Source organism: Plasmodium inui (assembly GCF_000524495.1).
Source record: "Plasmodium inui San Antonio 1 unplaced genomic scaffold supercont1.4, whole genome shotgun sequence".
In the NCBI taxonomy this organism is placed as follows: Eukaryota; Apicomplexa; class Aconoidasida; order Haemosporida; family Plasmodiidae; genus Plasmodium; species Plasmodium inui.
The window spans coordinates 710,363-732,052 of record NW_008481838.1 but is presented as its reverse complement, the minus strand read 5'-3'; the positions used below and the strand labels follow the sequence as shown (position 1 = coordinate 732,052).

The following is a 21,690-nucleotide window of genomic DNA, read 5'->3' as shown; positions in this document are numbered from 1 at the left end:
CTTTTTTCTGCGGACACAGGAGAGTGGGGGAAAAAACACACTGCTCATGTGCCACACAAATAGGTACAACTGCCTTGCGGTGTCAATATAAAAGGAAAAGGGAGTGAAATTAAAATGCATTTTTGAGTGAACGGGTGAGGAAAGTCAACAAATGGCGCGCTTTCGCGATGTGTCAAAATTTCCGTCCGAGCGTGTACTGCTTTTTCACGAGGAGCTTAAAGAAAGTAGACAAACCCAAATGGGCGGGGAAGAAAACGGGACAGCAACACCTGCATAGACATGCCACCTGAGCTGTTACAAATGTTTTGCCGACATGGCAAACAAAATTTGGGTGCTAGACTTCCATTTTCTGGCGCGCTAGATTGCCATTCTTTCGCGTGCAGCTGGTCCACACAAGGAATATGTCTCTCCCAATTTTTTTCATTTTCACAAAATGGTTCTGCCTCCCAACGTATGTCACATCATTTGAGGAGACAACTGGCATACATCCCCCGAAATAAATTGCATCCTTATTTGCACAGGGAGGGTGTTTATCCCCATGGAGAATGTCAACCATGCTCACATTTTTCATTTAGCTAGTGGGTTACCTCCTCATGAATGATGTGCAGAGATGTATGTGACATTTTGGGAAACATTTGGTGAACGCCCTCCATTTGGCCTTATTTTCCCTTTTTTAAACCAAAAAATGTGAAAGGGAATTTTCCAACGTACCTTTTTTACCTTCTCCGAGTTGACACTTTACCTTTGTGTTGTCTAACTTGGTGATCGTCAGGCAACACCGCATGGTGGGCTTCCCTCGGGAAGGAGGAAGATTTATATGGGACTGTTCCACCTGCAGGGGGATCATTTCCAAAATGAGAGTCAAAGGGAAGGAACACTCCTCACCCACGTCCATGAAAAATCCATTCTATGCATTTTTAACACGCTAAGCGCCCGGAGAAAAGAGGAAAAAAAAATAACTGCAAAGAATGGGACACGAATATTTGTTCCCCTTGTGGGTGTCGCAAAATGGGATGTTTCGGCTGGATAATCGTTTGGGGGGTTACTACTCCTTTCGCGGTGAACGGTATGTTCCTTTTGTGGAGGGAAAGCTTGTCACTCGAGAAGATAGTGATGATATGTTCTCCCTTTTCTTTTTTTCTTCTTCCTTTTCGGTGGGAGATTTTTCTTCCCGCACGATTCTTCCCCAGACTATGCATTCCATTTCGCGGGCCTTTATTCCACCTCTCTTTGCAATTAACCCGGAGGAGGTAACCTATGGTCCTACCGCTTGGCAAAACGTTTTTCTTTTTCACATGTTCGCGGATTTTGGCGTGGACTGATGGGGATGCGGCATTCCTCACAACTGTGCCGATTTGTTTTTTATTTTCTTCCTCTTCTTCTTCTTGTTCTTGTTCTTCCTTCTTTTTTTCTGTACATAAGTGAAGCGAGTGAAGGGGGGAAAGTGGCCCATCGCGAATGATCATACACGTGTGAGGGAATACCTGTCAGTGTACCCCTACGCGCACGCTATATGCTATACACGTAGTATTGTATACCTAACCTACTGACAAGGAGGCGTTCCTTCTTTTTCCCCTTTCCCCTGCGCTCATGCCTCCACGCCGCGAAGATGTTCCTGTTTAGGAAAAAACAACCCCCCGCGGAGGAGGCGCAAGGGGAGGAGAAAAAAGAAGAGGCCAAAGAGAAGGACGTAGTGGTAAGCCAAGGGGAGGCCCAGGAGAACGACCAACTGGTATGCCAGGGGAAGACCCAAGAGAAGGCCTCAGTTAGCAACCCCTTCCAGAACATCCAAAAGGGTAGCCAGGAAGGGAAGACAGAAAAGGATCTACTGCAAAATGATAGTGAAAAGGAAGGGGAAACAAAAAAGAGAAAAGAAAAGAAAGACAGGTTAGAGGAGAAGTCCCAAGAAGGGGAGAAAAATGAGAAAGAGCTAGTCACACAAGTGGGAAGCGGCGGAGACAGTGAACATACAGACGGACAAGCAAAACACAGCAGAGTTCCACACGAGGAGGGGACACCTCCTAGTGGTAACCTTCTCCGGAGAGACACGTACAGATTGATTCCCAACGGGATAAAAAAGAAAAAAATCAACCTGTATAGCTCATCCAGCTCTTCCGACGCCTCTTCGGATGAAGACCTATTTAGCGGTAAAAATAAAAGAAAAATGGAGAACCTCGAAGGGGGGGAATACGACCAAATTAGGAAGAAGGAGAGAAGGGAAGAATCCCAACGAGACAATCACGTCAGAAGCGGTACTACACCCACCAACGCAGTTAGTGGGAACAGCAAGATCTTTGCCAACGTTAGCAGTGGGGGTGAGAAACTCATCTTCTTAACAAAAAGGGACAGAGAAGAAATGAAGCGGAAGGCTGACAAAGGAGAAAATGAAAGGATTCCTATGCTGGAGGAAGACCATCCGAGGGGGAAGTTGCAGGGGAAGGACGTCGAAGACGCTAGGGGGAGGAAGAAGGAGATCGATAGGAAGACCCACTCGAAGCATGACAGACCTCATAGGCTAAGGAGGAACTCCGAGGCGAATGAGGAGGGAAGGAGGCGGAAGCTGTCAAATGGAGACTCGACCGACGAGGAAAGCGATGGAAGTGGCAGAAGCGGGGGAAGCGCTGAAAGCGGCGTGCAGAGCCCTTTGGGCCTGCCCAGCGCGTACACAAAGGTGGAATCGTCCCTAGCGGAGCTGAACATGCTTAATATCAGCGCCATCGAACGGGAAAGCCAAAGGGAAAAGGAATTAGAACTCATCAAGCAGGAATACTTAGGACTAAACAAAAGGAAGAAGAAGAAGATGCAGAAGCCTTCGGAGAAGTTCAGGAACATATTCAACTTCGAATGGGATCAATCGGAGGATACCTCCAGAAATGACACCAACCCATTATACCAGAACAGGCTAGAGCCGCAGCTTCTCTTCGGACGAGGGTACATCGCAGGGATAGACGTCCGGGAGCAGAGAAAGAAAAATAACTTCTACGATAAGTTAGTGCAGAATAGGATTAACTTTAGTGTGAAGAAAGGAGCGACTGAGGAGAATTCGCTCAAGAAGGACCTCCACCATAGGGGGAGCGGCACAAAGGCGGGTACCAACAGCGATAATGCAGCGTCAAGCGGCTGGACGAATGGTACTTCTGACCGCTGTACGAATGGTGCGTCTGACCGCTGGACCAACGGTACATCTAACCATTTAGGCATGTCAGCCCTGGCGAACACGCCGAACCCAATGGAGCATCTAACGAACCCAAATAATCACTCCCTGAGTAGAAGCAAAACGGGAGAATTCATCTACGAACCGAAAGTGACAAACATCATCCAGGATGTTCAGAACAAACACTGGAGTGAGAAGAAGAGAGAAGAAATGACGGACAGAGATTGGAGGATTTTTCGAGAGGATAACGAGATTTACATTAAAGGAGGTATCGTGCCAGCACCCATCAGACGATGGGAAGAGTCCAACCTTTCTAGCGATTTGTTAAAAGCTATTAAGAAGGCAAAGTATGAGAAGCCTACTCCAATCCAGATGCAAGCTATACCGATAGCCCTCGAAATGAGGGATCTAATCGGGATCGCAGAGACGGGTTCTGGTAAAACAGCCGCATTTGTCTTACCCATGCTTTCTTACGTGAAACACCTCCCCCCGTTGACATATGAAACATCTCAAGATGGGCCCTATGCTCTTATTATCGCTCCGTCAAGAGAATTAGCCATCCAGATTTACGACGAAACGAATAAGTTTGCATCCTACTGCTCCTGTAGAGCGGTAGCAGTGGTGGGAGGAAGAAATGCCGAGGCACAAGCGTTTGAGCTGAGAAAAGGGGTAGAAATTATTATAGGAACCCCGGGAAGAATAAAAGACTGCTTAGATAAAGCATACACTGTCTTAAATCAATGTAACTATGTAATCCTGGATGAAGCAGATCGGATGATGGACATGGGGTTCGAAGACTCCGTTCATTTCATTCTGGACAAAATACCAACGTCCAATTTGAAATCAGAAGATGATGCTCTAGCTCTGCAGGAAGAGATGATGGCAAAGGCTGGACATCGTCTCTACCGATTAACGCAGATGTTTTCTGCGACCATGCCTCCAGCAGTGGAGAGATTGTCAAGGAAGTATCTCCGAGCCCCAGCATACATATCCATTGGAGACCCCGGGGCTGGAAAAAGATCCATAGAACAAAAATTAGAATTCATTACAGAAGGGAAGAAGAAACAGAAACTGCAAGAGATCCTAGAAGTGTATGAGCCCCCCATAATCGTTTTTGTGAATCAGAAGAAAGTAGCAGACATCATTGCTAAATCGATTAGTAAAATGAAATTCAGGGCAATCTCTCTGCATGGTGGAAAGGCACAAGACCTGAGAGAACAAACGCTGACCAATTTTAAAAATGGAGATTTCGACATTTTAGTAGCAACCGATGTTGCTGGAAGAGGTATCGATGTGCAGGGAGTCAAACTTGTCATTAACTTCGACATGCCTAAAGACATCGAATCGTATACACACAGGATTGGACGTACTGGGAGAGCCGGAATGAAGGGAATGGCGATCTCGTTTATCACGGAGCAGGATTCACACTTATTTTACGATCTGAAGCAGTTCCTCATATCTTCCAACAATATCGTCCCCATGGAGCTGGCAAACAATCCCGCCTCGAAGGTGAAGCCTGGCTCGGTCGTGCACTCCGCAAAGAAGCCCCAAGTGATGTTTAAGGGGTAGCACGGGGTGGAGAAGTACCAACGTTGGGAAGTGGGGAGGGGGCATAGTTACGACATGAGCTCTGCTTTTGATGGAAGGATAGGTGGAACTATGCTCCGACGCATGAGAACTACGTGTGTGTATCACCTTTGTGTACACTCAACCATTTCGCATAAAACAATATCACAACGTTGTGAAGGGTTTCTTTTTTTTTTTTTTTTTTTTTTTCCTGTAGAGGGGTACCTTACCGTGGCGTCGCTAACCAGGTCGAACTCGTGGGCACAGACGGATGGAGCCGCATCTTCACATGAAGGGCCACGCCCCCCTTTTTTTACGACACATGCGTACACCGCTGCGTTTTTTCCCCATCGTGAGGCTCCGCGCAAGTCGGACATTTGGATACCATTTGCGGTTCCCCCCGTGAGGCGGTCATTCCTCGTAATTCCGCGTAGCAAATAAAGCTGTTTTCTTTTTTTTTTTTTTTTTGAGGCGCGGAACGGTGAAGTTGGCCTCGCGGGTAGTTAGTTTCCCCGTGCGCACACGTGTATGCGTGCGTTTTTGTTTCTCTTTTTTCATTCTTTTGTTCTTTTTTTATTTTTTTCCTCTTCTTCTTCCTCTTCTTCTTCCTCTTCTTCTTCCTCTTCTTCTGCTTCTTCTTTTTTTTTTTTTTTAATTTCCCGGTGCATGCGCGACTGCGGTAAGCTCTTCCGAGTGAGCATTCGATTTGGCAAAACTGGGCGTCTGTAGATTAGCCTTTCTGTCCGCAGTTAAGTGGAGAAGCGGTGAAGCGGCAAGGCGGTTAATCGGTGGAGCGGCCAGTCGCTGAATCGCTCGATCGGCCAATCGATTAGACGATGTGACCACGGCATTTAGCAAGCGCATCGTCGTGAAGACATGAGGGACGAAGTGGTGACAACTCCCCTTTGTGCTCATTGTCACCCCTCCTCTTTCCTCTCGATAACTGTTTGGTCTCCCCATATGAGGGCTTCCTCCCCCACGAGGATGCCCAAACAGATTAGTGTGTAGTCAAAAAAGCATGAATCATACGGATGCACCAGATGGAGGACTATGACACAGAATCAGATGTGCCAAGGACAGACAAAAGGTACCTTTCCTACCTTCCTATCGTTTTAGAAAACATGATAAAGATAAACAACGGGAACGGAAAAATCACGAGCTTCCATGCATCCAAAGTGCCAGACATATCGATTAAGAGTTATATGGAGCGGATTGGAAAATACACCGGGTGCAGCAATGAATGCTTTGTCCTCCTAATCATATACCTGGACCGAATTGTCAAGACAAATACGGACATCACTTTGTCTCTTCTCTGCATCCATAGATTGCTCATAACGGCTACCATGATTGCTGCGAAATTTTTCGATGACTTATACTACTCCAATGCGTTTTATGCCAAGGTCGGAGGGGTCTCCACTGAAGAGATAAACAAACTGGAGGGTACGTTTCTACATCTGATTGATTACAATCTGTTCGTGTCCTCAGAGGAGTACAATCTGTATAGACACTCCATATCTTTGGCTGTGGAGCGGTACTTGCGCAGAACCCATGCTGGGGGGCAACTCGGCACAGGGGCAGATAAGAATGGGGGGAGCCATCACGGGGGTAAATGTCCCAACAAATGCAGCAGCAATCGCGGCAGCAATCGCGGAAGCAACCGAGGCACCCGTCCAGCCGCTGTTGTGAAGCCCTATAATCTGTTTAACTACACCACTCCACACGCGACCAACATCATGTTCCTGAAGCCGGGGAATGACGCTCACCATTTTCAGGCTCCTCGCGGGGGGTAGAATAATGTCCTCTGGGTCACTTCCCCGGAGTAGCGGTTGAAGAGGAGAGTCAAATACGCTTTCCCATGGGGCACCCGCCAAATGGGTACTTTCCCCCGTGAAGGGTTCCCCTCTTATTTTAACGCTGACGTGCCGTCCTTTTTTTTTTTTTTTTTTTCTGTAATCCCTGCGTTACATGCACGCAGAGGTGTACATTTACGCATGTATATGTCCCACTGTAGCAACTTTGCACTTGCTCCATGCTCTTTTCTCCTTGCTGCTTTTTTTTTTTTTTTTTTCCTCTACCGTGGTGTTAGACGGTTGTCCTTTCGATGTTATTCGTTACTGGGAGTTATCCCACGTTGTGCAGTGTGTCCCCAATTCTATGTCCAACAGAGTCGGTCAAATGGAGAGAGAAAGAGGAAAAAAAAATAAAACACCTCATCATAGTTATATAAACAGACTACTTAGTGAGTGTAAACACCCAGACCGATTCGTCCTCCGACACCAAATGCATACATGGCGAAAGGGTGTGTGCTCCTCACTTCGCGTGTGTCCATCTGCGTGGAAGCGAGATACAACACTAGCAACTTACCCATGCGAGGAGAAGTACTGTTCGCACTGATGGCTCCTTCACTCTGACGCCACTTAGATTAGCTTCGCGGAAGGAAACAGAACAAAAGTGCCGTATTAATGAAAGCGAATTTCAACCAACGTGGGAAGGCACCGTTAGCGTGCAAACGCGGTCATCCCCACTGCGCGCGCGTCATATGTGTACAACTGGGCATTGCAAAACTCTGCGCAGTGGGGGTATCTCCATTTGGGGTTAAAAAAAAAAAAAATTACCATCCTAGGTGCGAATAGCTTCGAAGCAGTTCCTGCCACTGCGAAAAGAAGGCTCACTTAGGAAGAATCACAAAGGAGGAACGACAAAAGACGAACCACAGAAGAGCTATCTCCGCGTGGTGAACGAAAATCCCATTGCGGCCGCTCACCATTTCGCCCATTCGCATTTGCGCGAGAAGTGCCAACGAGTCAGCTGCAAGCAGATAACCCTTTCTTCTCTTCCGAGCACTCCCACCCGATAAGATGGAAATCCTGTCACTGAGTGACTACTCAGAAGAGAAGAAGCCAGAGGAGAGGGAAGCCGCAGTGGAACATGGCCGCGGGTTTAAGCGGTGGAACCCTTACGTCGACAATGGAGGGTATGCCAAAGCAGAGGGGATATAACCCAGTCGGAGAAAATCGGTCATGGAGGGAGAGAGAAAAGCGATTGGGGAATGATACCCACACGGCACAGTGATGAAGAAAGAAAAAAATAGATCCACAGGGATGACGCCAAGGAGGCATAACACAGTGGGCTCTCTTTCGTCAAATGAGTAGCAAACCTTAGGGGACGAATTAACCGACGGGTTTTCCCAGCACGATGGGTGTTGGCGTCACTTCATCCTCACAAAGGAGGTGAATCATACTCATATGAAAAACGTTACACATGAATGTTGGCTTTCTTTTTTTTTTCTTTTTTTTTAATACTTCCTTTCTAACAGAACCGTTATCGGAGTGACCGGCAAGGATTACGTCATATTGGCTGCAGACACCAGACTGTCCCTGTCCTACTCAATTTACACGAGACACTGTCCCAAAATATCAAAACTGTAAGCAGCATGGTTTTCTCGTCTGCCGTTGCTTGGGTGAATGGGCTATCGGGAGAGAAGCCTCTTCGCCGAACGAGTAGTGTGCAGGCCACCCATAATAACCTACTGCTCCTCCTCCTATCCGCAGAACGGATAAGTGCATTATCGGCTCCTCTGGGATGCAATCCGACATCAGGACGCTGCACTCGTTGTTGAAGGTAAGAAGAGGGAGCTACGCGAAAAGCTAACAGAGAGGTCAACTGTGAAGCTTCATCAAGTGGAAGGCGTAACTATGTGGGTGGCCGATCAACTTCCTCCTCCCCCCTTGCGCCAAGCTTACCCACCTTCACCGCCACTCTCCCCCTTGTGTAGAAAAAAATTGAGCTCTTCGTGCTGGAGCACGGGCACTACCCGGACATTCACGTCATAGCGAGGCTGCTTTGCGTGATACTATACAGCAGAAGATTTTTCCCCTACTACGCGTTTAACCTGTTGGCGGGAGTGAGTGACGACAACAGGGGAGTCCTATACAATTACGATGCCATCGGATCGTACTGCGAAGCAACGCACTCCTGTGTTGGAAGCGGAGCGGCACTGATCCTTCCAATATTAGACAACCGAATGGAACAGAAGAACCAGCTAATCAAGAATTTAGACTTCAATTTGAGAGACGACATCGATTTTGTTAAAGACGCCATTACGTCAGCGACAGAGAGGGACATATACACTGGAGACACAACAGAGATTTATATTATCGACCAGATGGGCGTCAACACCACCACGCTGGAGCTGAAGCAGGACTAGGTGAGCGGTTAGCAGCTCATGTGGCTTCGTCGAAGTGGCTCCATCCATGTGGCCTCATCCATTTCGCTTCATCCATTTGGCCTCATCCATGTGGGTTTTGCCCCCCGCGAAGTGCGATGCCCCTTCTCTACGCAAGCTTGTCAAAAAAGTGAGGGAACAAACACAACTACGTCACTTCCCCTACCATTGTGCCCATGTTCCATATAGCTGCGTTTTCCGTATTTTTCCGTTTTTTCTGACCACAAAATTTTAACTGTGCAACGTGCACGCGGAGGGAGAACAAAGCAAAAGCGTAACGAAGTGAAAAAAAAAAATTCCATGTGGAACAAATGCTCCATTTTAATTTTCCCCCGTCATATAACCCATTAAAAGGGCGCCCATGTTAATGCTCATGCGGCGGGAGGCAAAAACATTCTTCACGATTACCGAAAGGGGAGTAACAAAATGGAAAAAAAAGAACAAAGTGGGGTGAAAAGGGCGCATGCCACCTTTGTTTTCCCGTCCTCCGAATACTCCCCCTCGTAGGTATTAGGCATGCGCTGATTGCGCGCGTATTCCGTACGGAAACGCGTCGCACATGTGTACGTCCGGTCATCCGGACGCATTTGGACGCCTAGACCCCTGGACATCCACCGCCCCGATGAAGGGGCACTCGGTAGGGAACACCAAACAGGGGGGGAGTGGTAAAGAGATTAAAAAAAAAAAAAGTGCTAAAAGGGGCAAAAAAAAAAAAAAAAAAGCGCTAAACGGGACAGCAAAATAAAAGGCACACAAGCCGCCATTAGCGCAATTAGCCCAATCAGCGTAAAAGCTGCAAAATGGAGCCATAAGGGCTACGCGCGAAGGAGCTCACACCACTCCCCGCATGCACACCCCCCCGTGTTGACACGATATGTTCCACTTGCTGGCATAAAACCAGGGCGCACTTACCCGTTAATGTGCTCACCATCAGCCAAAGTGTAAAAGAAACTGAACGAGGGACAAAGGCGCACATATATTTTCCAGGCCTGTACATTTTTACGCAGCTTAACCATAGCTGTACTGTTTGGCTGCTCTCCCGCTTTACTGCTCTGCTGCCAACACGCATTTATTAAGTTCACCTCTTAACCACCACAAAGCGAACAAAATGGACTCCCTCAGAAGGAATATACTAAACGGCAGACTGTGCACCCCTCGAGGGATAAAATTCCAACCAAGGGAATTCACCAAATTTTACGCAAAAAATCACTTCAGTACAAACGATGAAGAGCACAGTGGAACAAAAGGAAAACACACAGACGTCAAGGAAAAGAAACCAAATGGATTACAAATTGACTGCGAAATTAAGAGTCCCTTGAAGGAGTTTTTAAACACAGACACTGCGTCCAGAGTTTTTGTTCTGAAATATGCGTGGAAATACATTAAGGAAAATAATTTGCAAAATCCAAACACCAAGAGGAAAATCATCCCCGATGAGAAGTTGAAGAATGTGCTTGAGAAGGATGAAGTGGACATGCTGGAGGTGCCCAAGTTGTTGTTCCGCTACATGTCATCCATAAGGAAGGACTGAGGCTGCCTATACAGGCAGTGTTAACTTGGACGGGGAGCGTTTCACACCTTACCCATTCACCTTGCACAAGGTTCACACAGCCCTTTTAAGTTATTGAAACGTCCGAAAAATTTCAGTAGCTATTTCTTATTTTTGTTGCGTCTGTGCGCGATTTTTGGCATTTCCTCCCCTCACACCGCAGCCTCACTTTGCATATTTTATTCGAACGGAACGTGCAGTTTTCCTCTTGTGCGGCTCACGCGTGGGTTAGGGAAAGGGGGCGTACCCTCTTGAGTGTCCACACGTGTGTAAATCGATTTCCCAAGCCGCGAAAAGGAATGACGCGTCCCTATCACGGCGCAGACATTATCAAATGTAGACCCACCGCTGGTCAGTTGCCTGATGGATATAAATAAGGACTCATCCCACTATCATGTTTGTAATTTTTTTTTCATTCCAACTTTATCTCTTCCCCTTTTTGTAAATATGACAAATCAAATGAACCTTTCAGAAATTTGGATTAGCTAGCCAAAAGGCAGTTGTGTGTGCAAAAAAAAAAAAAAAAAAAAAAATATGAACAGGTAAGGCAACTTTTTCAAAAACATTGCAACATTTTGTTTTGCTCCAGCGGTTAGACATCCGTTGCATGGCCCTTTCCCCACGTGTGTGCAGACGCCTTTGGGGTGGGGAGGAACACACGAGCGAAAGCCGCAAGTTGGGTGACAGGAATGCATGCAGGTAAGTAAAAGAGGTGGGTAAAGAGCTGCATAAGCAGTGCGGTAAAAGGGGGCCTCCAAACGGCCGCTAAACTCGCCACACGGCAAATGCGCCGAACTTTGAAAGGGAGAACAAAAAAATTGGGAGACATCCGCTTTGTGCAGCGCTGCGGCTAAGCTACTCTGCCAAAGTTCACGCTGCTCAGGAACTTCTTCACAAAATTGAACGTATTCAGGGCGCTGAACATGAAGGTGTGGTGGCTAATGGAAATGGAAATGACAGAGAAGCCAAGCGCCCTGAGCAGTCTCTTCTTGAACAGCGAATTGGGGTTGTACAGAATGAGTTTCCCCTTTTGGAGGAAATGACTGGGTCCGTCTATTTCTATGACGACCTGAAGAGGGGGGGGGAAAAAGGGGTATGTCGTTGGTGTTGCGCTGGTGTTCCGTCGGTGTTGCCTCATAGATGGGACATCACAACGGTGTGATACTGCCCCGCCACGTGGCTCCTTCGCAACATATCCAGGGTACCTTCGAGCGCGGCAAGTAAACATCCACGAGGAGGGAGTCCAAAATGAAATACTCGTTGTGATGAAAAATACTAAGGTGCCTCAAATCGTTCGAAATTTTCCTATGTACAGATGAAGAAATTTGATTTTTCTCTTCTCTTCGTTGATTTCTAGCTAGTTGTTTTTTCCATATATTTAACGTGTTCAGGGAGACTTTAAAATGTTTGTCAAATGTAGCTTGTATCTTTCTCTTCAGCGACGCAGTATTATCGATATGATCATTTGCAGGTACCGTCTGTTCATATCTTTTGTCCATTTGTTTACCTCCCTTTGAATTTTTCCTCATTAAAAATAAGCAGTAAGCAAAAGCGGCCTGATACAACTGCGACTGGTGGATTTGTGAGATGAAAAATTGCAATTTGCTTGAATTTTTTTTTTTCCCATATTTTATAAATCTCTTATTACATTCGTGTAGGGCATTTTCAAAAATGCTGCTGGGGAAGAGATTCAAGATGGAAAGACTCCACAGGATGTTGGCAATCGATTGAACTTCACACTTAGTCCATTTTATACTCTTCTCTTTCAACTGGGACTGGAAGAGGCTTAGCAACTTCATCATCGCCATGCTCCTGTTTGTGTCGTTATATAGACTTTCGTCTTCTTTTTCTTCACTTAGGTGATTCATAAAGTTGCCATATTTGTCCTCGTCTATTTGTCCCCCTTTGTGGTTACTCCCCTGTCGGTGTGATTCCTCTTCTGTGGTGTTCTTTCCTACGCTGCTTCCTTTGCTACCTCCAGGGGAGGAATTCCAAGCCGGTCTGTTCATTTGGCTGCTTAGTAAGTCTACATGTTGTGTTTCGTTTGGATCGCCCTTAGGGAGATTGCTATTCGGATCAGTGGACTTCTCCCCATTGTGCGTTTCCTCTAATCGGTTGACCTCCACCGTGTCCCTTCTTCCTACTTCTTTCCCGTTTGTCCCCTCTAAATGATTACCATCCCATGTCTTCACGTGAGTCTTATATGTGGAGGAATGACCCACTTTGTTCTCCTTCCTATTGTATATGTCTAGAGGGACATCTATTCCAAGGTCCGCCATTTCTTTCTGGTTCAGCGCGGTAGATACCTCCCGGTGTGGCTTCTCTTCCATGAGGGGGAAGACATACTCCCCGTTGATGATGTGTACATACGGCTTGCAGTTGGCGGGCGGAGCGGCTTCCTCGGGCGTGACGTTGCCACCGTTTCCCTGCAGACTGCTTCCCTGCTGACTACTTTCATGGACACTATTCCCCTGGCCAGCACACCCGTAGTAGCGCAACCCATGCTGCGCGGGCACGTCCCTGTAGAGACCCAAGCCGACATTCGCGCAGGGCCAGAAAATGCTGGACCATGTCCGCATAGTCATTTTGTCCTTCTCCTTTGCAATCCTCTCCAGAGAGTATAGCAGAAATTTTTCAAACAGGAGAAAAGCCGCATATTTTTTATCGCTAGCTGTGTTCTTCTCCGTCACTAAACTGTCAGTGGTGATATCCGAATTTGGGTCCCCACTGCTTAGTTCAAAATAGGTGAAGTTTTTTCCGAATGTGTTTTTCGATTCATTTGTGAGATCTTCGTTAAGTTTACTAATCGTTAGGTAGTCTTCCTCTAGGCCAAACTTCGTGAGGTGGTTCTCCCTGATGACATGGAGAATGTCCTTATTAGCAGAATCGGCTGCAAAAATAGAGAGACTATACAAAACCGTGGCTATATCTTTCAGAAGAAGAGAATCAAATATGTCTAGGGCATAATTGTAGAGGCTTATTAACAGGTCGTAGTTACAACAGCTGGATGTTGCGATGGCCCAAATGACGTTGCTAAACTCTTGGGCCTTAAATTTGTGCTCCTTCAAATATCTGGACAAGCACTTCTGCACAGAGATAAACTCCTCCTTCGTGGTGATCAGCTCGAATTTGATTGCACTGAAGGACCAGAGGATGATGGAGATTTCCTGTGCCTTGAAATTGTTGGCACTTTCGAAAAATCTTTTTTTTATATTCTTCCATAGGTGCACTTCTCGATTGGACAGAATGGCTGACGCCCATGCGATGTTCGCCACGTGCTTTGGGATTACGGGCGCGTTGGTGAGTAGAGTCTCCTTCATCAGTGTGTATACGCTGCGGTAGGTGCGTCTGGTGAGCAGATTTGCGTGGTTGTTACAGGGGGGGCGGTCCTCTTCGCGCTGTGCGTGCTCGTTCGTTTGGGGAAGCTCCGTTGAGGGGTGCTCCGTTGGCAATACGCTGCTGTGCTGCTCCCCGCTGGACTGCTCCCCACTTGGCAGCTCGCCGCTGGACTGCCATCCCCCCAGTGTTGAATACGTCTCGAAGAGGCTGAAGGTGACCGGGTCGAAGTCGCTACTCGCTGCCGCTTCTTGTTTCCCCTTGCCTTCTCCCCTCCAGCGGTAATTTTTATTTTTCACATGTTTGGCTATACGGTGATAAGCCGTCACGATGTTGACTTCGTTAAAGACTTTTCTCTTTTCCGCATCCGTTTTGGCGCTTTCACTGTGCTTGTCTAGGACGTCAAAGAGATCTTCAACGGATAAGGCATTGACTAACTCCTGATTGATTACTATATTGGAGTGACTGGCACTGGGTTTTTCCGACGTACTTTTCGCGGAGTAGTAGGCGGACTGAAAATCTGGAGAGAAATTTTCACTACTTACTGATTCGTTGTGCTTGCTATACTTCTCGAGGTCAAAGCTGCTCATTTCGTTGGTGTTATTCCACGAGGTAAATTTGAAGTTTACCTTTTTTTTTTTTCTGTTGCCAACGATTTGTGATTGGTCATCGGGTGGAGGGTCGCTCTTCCTATTGCCGTCTTCCCCATTGCCGCTTTCCCGGTTGTCGCTTTCTCCGTTGCCGGCTCCCCCGTTTACGTCTACGCCATGGGTCGATGCTCCAGTTGAACCACCTTGGTCCTCCCCGCTGCTTACCTTCAAACGGGAGAGACGTGGGAATCCCTTAGTGATGCTTCTCCTCTGTTTTCCATCTTTGGTACCACCGGTTGGGGTTAACCGAGTCACAAAGAGGGTGACCTTCTTTTTGTTACTCTGGTGGACACTGCCATGGTCATATCTGTGTGTACCTCTTCCAAAATTATACCTCTTGGTGGAAGGTTTTCCACAATTCTGGTGTAAAAGTGGAAGGTTCCCATTTCGCCTGAACAGACCAAGGTAGTAATGACTGCTGCTTCGGGGATTTGTTTCCTTAAAGAAGTACAGTTTGACAAAAAAGCAGATAATGGTGAGTAGTGTTAACATCAATTCTTTCGATTTTCGACATCCTTTCAATTGTGTACATTGCAGCATGTGCCAAGTGTAGTTTTACGTCGAATCTGCTTTCTTTGTTTTCTTCATCAGGCCTGTTCCAGTTTTTTTTTTTTTTTTAAATATTTTTTGGTGAGTCATTCACCTGGGCAGCTTCCCCCCCGCGCAGGGGATCGAACATACAGGCGTGTCGAAAGGTGATAAAACGAAGAAAATGAACACCCCGCGGGATGACATCAACTATGGAAAAAAAACAAAAGTCACCGTAGCCCATCAGGTCGTTAAGCGGAAAACCATCTGTGAGCAGAAGGGCAGGAGGTGTCACTTAACTGTGCCACGTCCTCCGGAAGAATGGCAACACGGGCAATTTGTGAAAGGGAAATAGGCGAACGGGCAATACGCAAAGGGGTCGCCGAAATAGAGCCGTGCACCACTGGTCTGGTGTGCATTGTAGAAGCCCGACGCGCCGGAGAAGCCCCCAAGAGGTAACTTTGTCTATATTGGCAATTGACGTGCAACGAGTTGGCGGTGATGACTCCGTTTCACCCCGATGGAGCTTTTTCCTACTTCCTCTACGGAGCAAAGACGAAACGACGCAGCGAAGCACACGACAGTACACAAGCCGCTTTCCATTTGGAACGTTCACACCCAAGTTTACCCTTGCTGCGCTGCATCGGGCACCGGCTAGAAGCTGTCCTTATGGGTGCTCTCCACCTGATTCATGCTGATGATTGACCCGCACAGGGTGGCTACTTCGAGGGTCATATTACACCAAAAAAAAAGAAGCAGGAGTTACGGAAAAAAAGAAAGAAAAATACAACACGGGAATGTAGACATGTACCTTATGCATGTACACATGGAAATACAGAAAAAATGTAAACGCCGTGATGACGCCGCGCGCGTGGTTAGCCACAGTCAAAGGGGTGTCCAACGGATTGGTGGGCCAGGCGCAGACTCTCCCCCCTACACACTTGCATCACAGAAGGGGGTCCCGGTACATGGTCTTCTCGACATTGCTGTGCGAGCAGAAGGCTGCAGGGAAGGGGGAAAATGGGAAAAAGAACATTTCAAAATAAACAACTTCGCATTACACCGTTCTGCGTGGCCTCTGCATCGCCCTTGCATCGTCTCTACGTCTACAGACGAGCTGGCATACAAACGGCACTTTGCAAATGTGGCAGGCAAGAAGCAAACCCTCTGGCGGAGGCAACTCTGTGTGTACCTGTGCCACCTGGCTGCAAATCGATGAAGTCTCCATCCCCGACGGTAACATCCAGGGTGTTCTTCCCGTAAATGAATTTTTCAAAAATGGACTAAAAGGGGGGAGGCATGAGGGAGGAGGAATGGAGAAGAAGGCATGAAGATGGTGGAGCCAAGTGATGAAGGCGGAACAACTGGCGAACCCCTTCCTCCGAAGTTGCCACGCTCACCCACCTTTATAATTATCTGTCCCGTTTTTTTGATGAGGATGGCCCTCTGGTGATCGATATTCTTCTTGGAGTAGGAGCAAACCCAGCTCTCCCTGCGTTGATGAAGCGGCGCATTGTGATGACAACTCGGATCGGGTGCCTGCGTGGCGCCCAATCTGTGTCTTGCTCTCTCAAACCCGCACGTACAGACATACACATAGGCATGCACTTGGCCTGGTCACAGAGAGCTCAAACGAAAAGGACTTACTCCCCGCCGGCCACGTCGCCTCCCTGCGATACCTCCGGGCTAATGGCAATTAGATCCCCCATTTTCAGCGCCTTCCCAGTAACAGGACAGGAAAGATTCTTCGATGGACGACTGACCTTTTTCTTACTCAAGTCCGTCACCTTTGCGTTGCTTGCCAACCAAAAGTTGTTTGATATATCCAGTAGGTTTTTTTGTTCTTCCTTCTACGTGGGGGGAGAAGCGGATGTGCACGTTGTTAGGGGTGTGCAACGGAAATGCTGCATAGTTGCATTGGAACGACGTTGAGATGATAGTCACATGGAGGAGGTATACTCCTGCTGCATGAGTGGGATGTTTTTTTTCTGCTCTTTTTTCCTCTTTCTTTCCCCTCTTTTTTCCCTTCCTCCCAGGAGTGCAAAATCACCTGCACATGTTCAGAATTATCAATTTTTTCCAACTCTTGCATGAACTTTTTTTTCTCCCTTTCGATCTGATAAGAAGCCTCTTCGTCTTTCCTCCTCTTCAAATCTTTAACGTGTTCGTCGTAATCTCTCTTCCTCTTTGCGTAGGTTTTCTTTTGAGTCAAGAAATGATTGACAATGCACATTTTGCAGAATATGTATCCATAAGGGGTACTCACGGGTATCTCCGCGTTCCGCAGGCATATCCAGCACTGCTCGAATCTTCGCATGGAGTCTTTCCCGAGTCTTTCCTTCAGGGTACCCACATCTAGGGGGGGATGTGCGCGGGGGGTGAAGTGAGCGGGGGGTGAAGTGAGCGGGGGGTGAAGTGAGCGGGGGGTGGATGGATTACGAGTTGACGGAAGACGAGTTGGAGGAAGACCATTAGAAGATGACCTTTTGGCGGATGACCAGTTGGCCGAGGGTGGCCTACACATGAACGCACTCCTGATGACTCCCACGGGGGGCCACCCAAGACCAACTCTAGCTGGCCCCTCTTTCATCAAAAATAACATAGTATGACATGGAGCGAAACTTCTATTAACACACAAGTGAGCACTACAGGGCTGGGGGTAGTCCTCACCGGATACTTTCTTCCTTTCATGGTAGGTGAATATAGGATTGGCGGTGTTATTTTTGCTATGCCTTGTCATGTTTGCTTCCTTTATTGGGGTGATTCATGTCGAGAGGGTTCAGGACGGGGTAGGGAATCACTTCCACATGGAGGTACTGTTCCGAGAGCTAACGAGTTGTGTTGTTTCTTCTTTCCTTCTCCTCCTTATGTAGCTCTACTGGCTTGTTCCAAGCGACATTGAAGGTGACCACTTCAGTAACCAATTGAGGAACCAATTGAGTGGTCTGTATGGAAATATAGGGTTGTTTTTTTTTTTTTTTTTTTTTTGTGACTTCTATGCTAGTTTGTGGCTAAAGCTGATCATCCGGTGAGAAGAGGCATCGTCTCAGGGATTTTTTTTTTCCGCATTTTTTTTTTTTGTGAAGTCAGTTCCGCATTTTCACTGCGCAGTGGGTAGGCGAATGGACGGAATCGCTCTCCCCTTTTTGGACGCACAAAATGGATCGCGTTTGCTCTTGTTAGGCTTATTTTTTTTTTCTTTTTTTTTAGCGATGACCGCGCGGACAAGGCAACACCGAAATGGTAACACAGAAATTGTAACACCGGAATGGACGCTTTGCCTGTCTGCGCGCACAACTCCGAGTGGTCACGCGCGGCCCATCTCGCATGCGCGCCGCTTCAGATCATTTTTGTGTTGTATCCCAGCTCCGCGGTGGCAAAGTCGCAAAGTCCCAATAAGCTGCAAAATTGCAAAGTTGCTAATTGGTAAAATGTGAAGCAGCCGAACTGCTAACCCGATAAGTAGCGTATTGGTGACATCCTTCCACCCTTTAGAGGTACCTTCGTGTGCACACGCGAAGACGCATTTCGCGCGCCACGAAACGTAAAAAGGTTTTTCCCCCCACCTCTAGGGAGGCTATTTTTCCTCGGGCAGCTCATTCCACGTAAAGGAACAGAGCGCATCAATTGTTAATATCTTTCGCCGTTTGGGGTGAAGGCCGCGTAAGGGGGGAGTTAAACCTTTTTCATATGAGTTATATTGAGCGCTTCGCATTGAGCGCCGTCCATTTAGTGCTTCACATTTCGTGTCTTCCGTTTAGCGCTCCTCCATCTCGCCTCTCCCATTTGGACACCCTGAGAACAGAGCTCCACCTCCTCTTCCCACCTTGCAACCACGTATCCCTCGCCAAAATGACGTCAAACCCGCTAGGAATAGACATAAGCTTTTCGGACAACAACCTGACGCAAATCTTTCGAGACTCAGAGGAATGGCTAACGCTGGAGTATCTGCTACAAATGAATGTGCGGACGTCCAGGGTTCGACTGGTGCAGGCATGGCATGTGTCTCCTCTGCATCTGATAAACAAGTTTGAAAAAAGGAATTCGAACAAACTCGTTTTGAAGAGTTTTATTGACGTCTCGTCTTTGGACATGGATAACTCCATCCAAGACGTCTGCACGCGGGGATTTTCCGTGTCGCGCAGGGGGCTTCGCCTCTCCGTGGGAAATTTCAAGTATGTGCGGTGGTGCGGTGACGTGGCGGTACAGTGATACGGCGGTGCAATGATGCTACGCTGCAATGCTGCTGCGTCATGATGCTGCGTTGTGGCGACCCACCTGTGTTGCCCCCCATCGCTGAAACCCCTGCCGCACCCCCTTCCCCCCCGCAGCATCCCGGGATTTCCCTTAACGTCGCTGGATGCAGGGCTTGCAATGGTCAATCCAACCAAGCTGGAGAGCGAGACAGGCGCAACGAACAATGCGAAGAAAACTCTGAGGAACATCCTAAAGCACAGCGAAACGGTGTTGCTATCGGGGGAGAGAAGCGTGTTCGAATTCTTCCTATGTGACGTGGGGGTCGGTCTCTCCCTCTCTGTCAGCGAGAAGGAAGCAGAAATGTACAACAGGGACACAGTGCCAATAGAATATGACAGCGTCTTTATTGACAAGAAGAAAGTGAGTGCATTGGATCACTCCTTGACGGTCCATTATAGCGATAGGGATGAGCAGCAGGGTAACCGTATGAGCGGCATATCCAGGGGGGACGCTAACCAAGGGGATGAAAACACCGAAACGATAAACTTAGCCTTGGGAGGAGACACCATGGCAGCATGCGGAGTCCTCCCACACTATACCTTCCATCATGAGTACATCATTTTTGATAACTCCCAGTTGTTGCCTCGGTACTTAATACAATTTGAATGTGACCCAAATGGAGAAGAACATTTCAGCCTGCCCTTATGTGACTACTGTGGAAACGCACCATCTGTATTTTATTGTGAATCGGATGAAGTCAAGCTGTGTCCAAAGTGTGATGATATGATTCACACCCAGAACAAACTTGTAAAGAAACACATCCGGAAGACACTAAACGAAGCACAGACTGTATCAGGTAAATGCAAAATACATATGCAGGAACGTGTCAGCATGTTTTGCACAATTTGTCACTTGCCCATATGCAATAAATGCGTTCCGAGCCATGAACACACGGATTTATGTGGGGTTAATTGCCCCTGGTTGGGTAAAAAAAACGATGCAATCATTTCGCTAAATTTAGCTTATAAAGCCATGATAAAACACAGTGCCGTTCCTTCAAATGTTGTCAAAGGGGAGAAAAAAAAATTAAATGACATGTTGAAAAAAGTCGATAAATTATATGAACAAGTCAGGTCAAATATAAAGGATGCGGAAAAACATGTCTACACCATCTTAGAAGATGTGATTAGACAGCTACATGTAATTACTGACCAGAAGATGTGTGCAGTGTTGAGTGAGGAATATGAATTGAAACGACAGTTTTGCGAAATTGCATGGAATGAAAATTTCCTCTATTATCTCCAAACAGTGTTGCCTCCAGCCGATTTTATGAATGCCTGGCTTAAGCACTGTTTGGTGAGGGAAGAAATTGAAAGGAACTCGGGCCACGCGGAGAGGCCGGACACACTCATATTCCCAGACATGTGCATTCGGGGGAATATCAACGTCCTCACGGAGGAGTCTGCGCGCCACGCGGGGGAGAAACAGCACTAGATGTGGGGCGGGAAGCTCCACGTGGGGAACGCTCGATGGAGGAGTATTCCCTCCTGGGGGGGGAGGCAATTCATTCGACGCAGTGAGGCTATATAGCAGTTACTTCCTCTATGCAGGCTTCCGTCGGCGCTCCTTTGTTATGTGCCTCCTCTGGGTGGATTTCCCACTGGTGAGTACGCATCGAATCACATCGCATAGCATAACATCGCTCTTTGGATCCTCGTTGACCTATTTTGAAGGCAACTGTGTGGACATGTACACATATGCGCCTTTCTCCCCCGCGAGTTGACCCCTTTTAAGGGGCGCACAAATTGACACAAAAGGGGTACCCCATTGGTGGCAGCCCGTTCGCCGATCACCCACTGCAACGTCGAAAAAGGGGCATTCCAACATGTTGACCTTGTGAAAAGTGGACTTTTTTTTTTCTTTCCCATCTTGGTGAACTACTCACATCAAGTGATGGGGGGGGGAAAAAAACAACCGCTCATTTGGGACAACGAAACGGGATGTAGCGATGCGTTTTTTTTTTTTTTTTTTTTTGGGGTTTGGTGGCATGCCCTTTTGCTCTGGGGAGACGATTGTGTTCCCCAGCTTATTCTCTCGAATTATCACCGAAATGCTTTTCTACATGGGCGAATTAGTCCCTTAGGGAAGAGACCCATCTGGATAGGAGCGCTACCACGTGGCATCAGTCGGTTAGTGTATCTTTGCATGCAAACAAGTTGGTGTGGCGCGCCACTTCAGTAATACTGCCCATCGCTGATGCATATCCCTACACCCCTTATCCATATGCCTAGGCTAGTTCCTTCCAAAGCATGCCAATTGCGTACACATTTGTACAAGCTGGCCCAATTTACACTTCCACTTGCTCTTTTCTTATTATCACAAAAGTAGACCCCCAACTGGAGTTTATCTTAGAAATAATGCCACTGTACGAAAAAAAAAAAGTACCTTAACTGTTAAGGCTATTCAGAAAAAAAAGGCTAACAAT

The 21,690-nt window shown here is 47.4% G+C and overlaps 7 protein-coding genes across 7 annotated transcripts; 5 read left to right on the top strand and 2 right to left on the bottom strand.

Annotated features, from left to right (window-relative positions):
- Positions 1–1,609: 1,609 nt before the first annotated feature.
- On the top strand, positions 1,610–4,723 carry C922_01327 (hypothetical protein; the record flags this gene model as incomplete). The annotated part of the gene is made up of 1 exon (XM_008816933.1): positions 1,610–4,723. The coding sequence occupies one exon, from the start codon at positions 1,610–1,612 to the stop codon at positions 4,721–4,723; it is 3,114 nt and encodes a 1,037-aa protein (XP_008815155.1).
- Positions 4,724–5,760: 1,037 nt separating this feature from the next.
- On the top strand, positions 5,761–6,510 carry C922_01326 (hypothetical protein; the record flags this gene model as incomplete). The annotated part of the gene is made up of 1 exon (XM_008816932.1): positions 5,761–6,510. One exon carries the CDS (start codon positions 5,761–5,763, stop codon positions 6,508–6,510), a length of 750 nt encoding a protein of 249 aa, XP_008815154.1.
- A 1,068-nt stretch (positions 6,511–7,578) lies between these two features.
- Positions 7,579–8,927, top strand: C922_01325 (20S proteasome subunit beta 6; the record flags this gene model as incomplete). Its single annotated transcript, XM_008816931.1, has 4 exons — positions 7,579–7,694; positions 8,037–8,144; positions 8,272–8,341; positions 8,496–8,927. 4 exons carry the CDS (start codon positions 7,579–7,581, stop codon positions 8,925–8,927), a joined length of 726 nt encoding a protein of 241 aa, XP_008815153.1.
- Positions 8,928–10,053: 1,126 nt separating this feature from the next.
- C922_01324 (hypothetical protein) lies at positions 10,054–10,476 on the top strand (the record flags this gene model as incomplete). Its single annotated transcript, XM_008816930.1, has 1 exon — positions 10,054–10,476. One exon carries the CDS (start codon positions 10,054–10,056, stop codon positions 10,474–10,476), a length of 423 nt encoding a protein of 140 aa, XP_008815152.1.
- An 868-nt stretch (positions 10,477–11,344) lies between these two features.
- Positions 11,345–15,020, bottom strand: C922_01323 (hypothetical protein; the record flags this gene model as incomplete). Its single annotated transcript, XM_008816929.1, has 2 exons — positions 11,345–11,563; positions 11,700–15,020. 2 exons carry the CDS (start codon positions 15,018–15,020, stop codon positions 11,345–11,347), a joined length of 3,540 nt encoding a protein of 1,179 aa, XP_008815151.1.
- Positions 15,021–15,954: 934 nt separating this feature from the next.
- On the bottom strand, positions 15,955–17,748 carry C922_01322 (hypothetical protein; the record flags this gene model as incomplete). Its single annotated transcript, XM_008816928.1, has 6 exons — positions 15,955–16,010; positions 16,201–16,291; positions 16,413–16,500; positions 16,656–16,858; positions 17,059–17,363; positions 17,679–17,748. The coding sequence occupies 6 exons, from the start codon at positions 17,746–17,748 to the stop codon at positions 15,955–15,957; spliced, it is 813 nt and encodes a 270-aa protein (XP_008815150.1).
- A 1,112-nt stretch (positions 17,749–18,860) lies between these two features.
- Positions 18,861–20,699, top strand: C922_01321 (hypothetical protein; the record flags this gene model as incomplete). Its single annotated transcript, XM_008816927.1, has 2 exons — positions 18,861–19,183; positions 19,340–20,699. 2 exons carry the CDS (start codon positions 18,861–18,863, stop codon positions 20,697–20,699), a joined length of 1,683 nt encoding a protein of 560 aa, XP_008815149.1.
- Between the last annotated feature and the right edge of the window lie 991 nt (positions 20,700–21,690).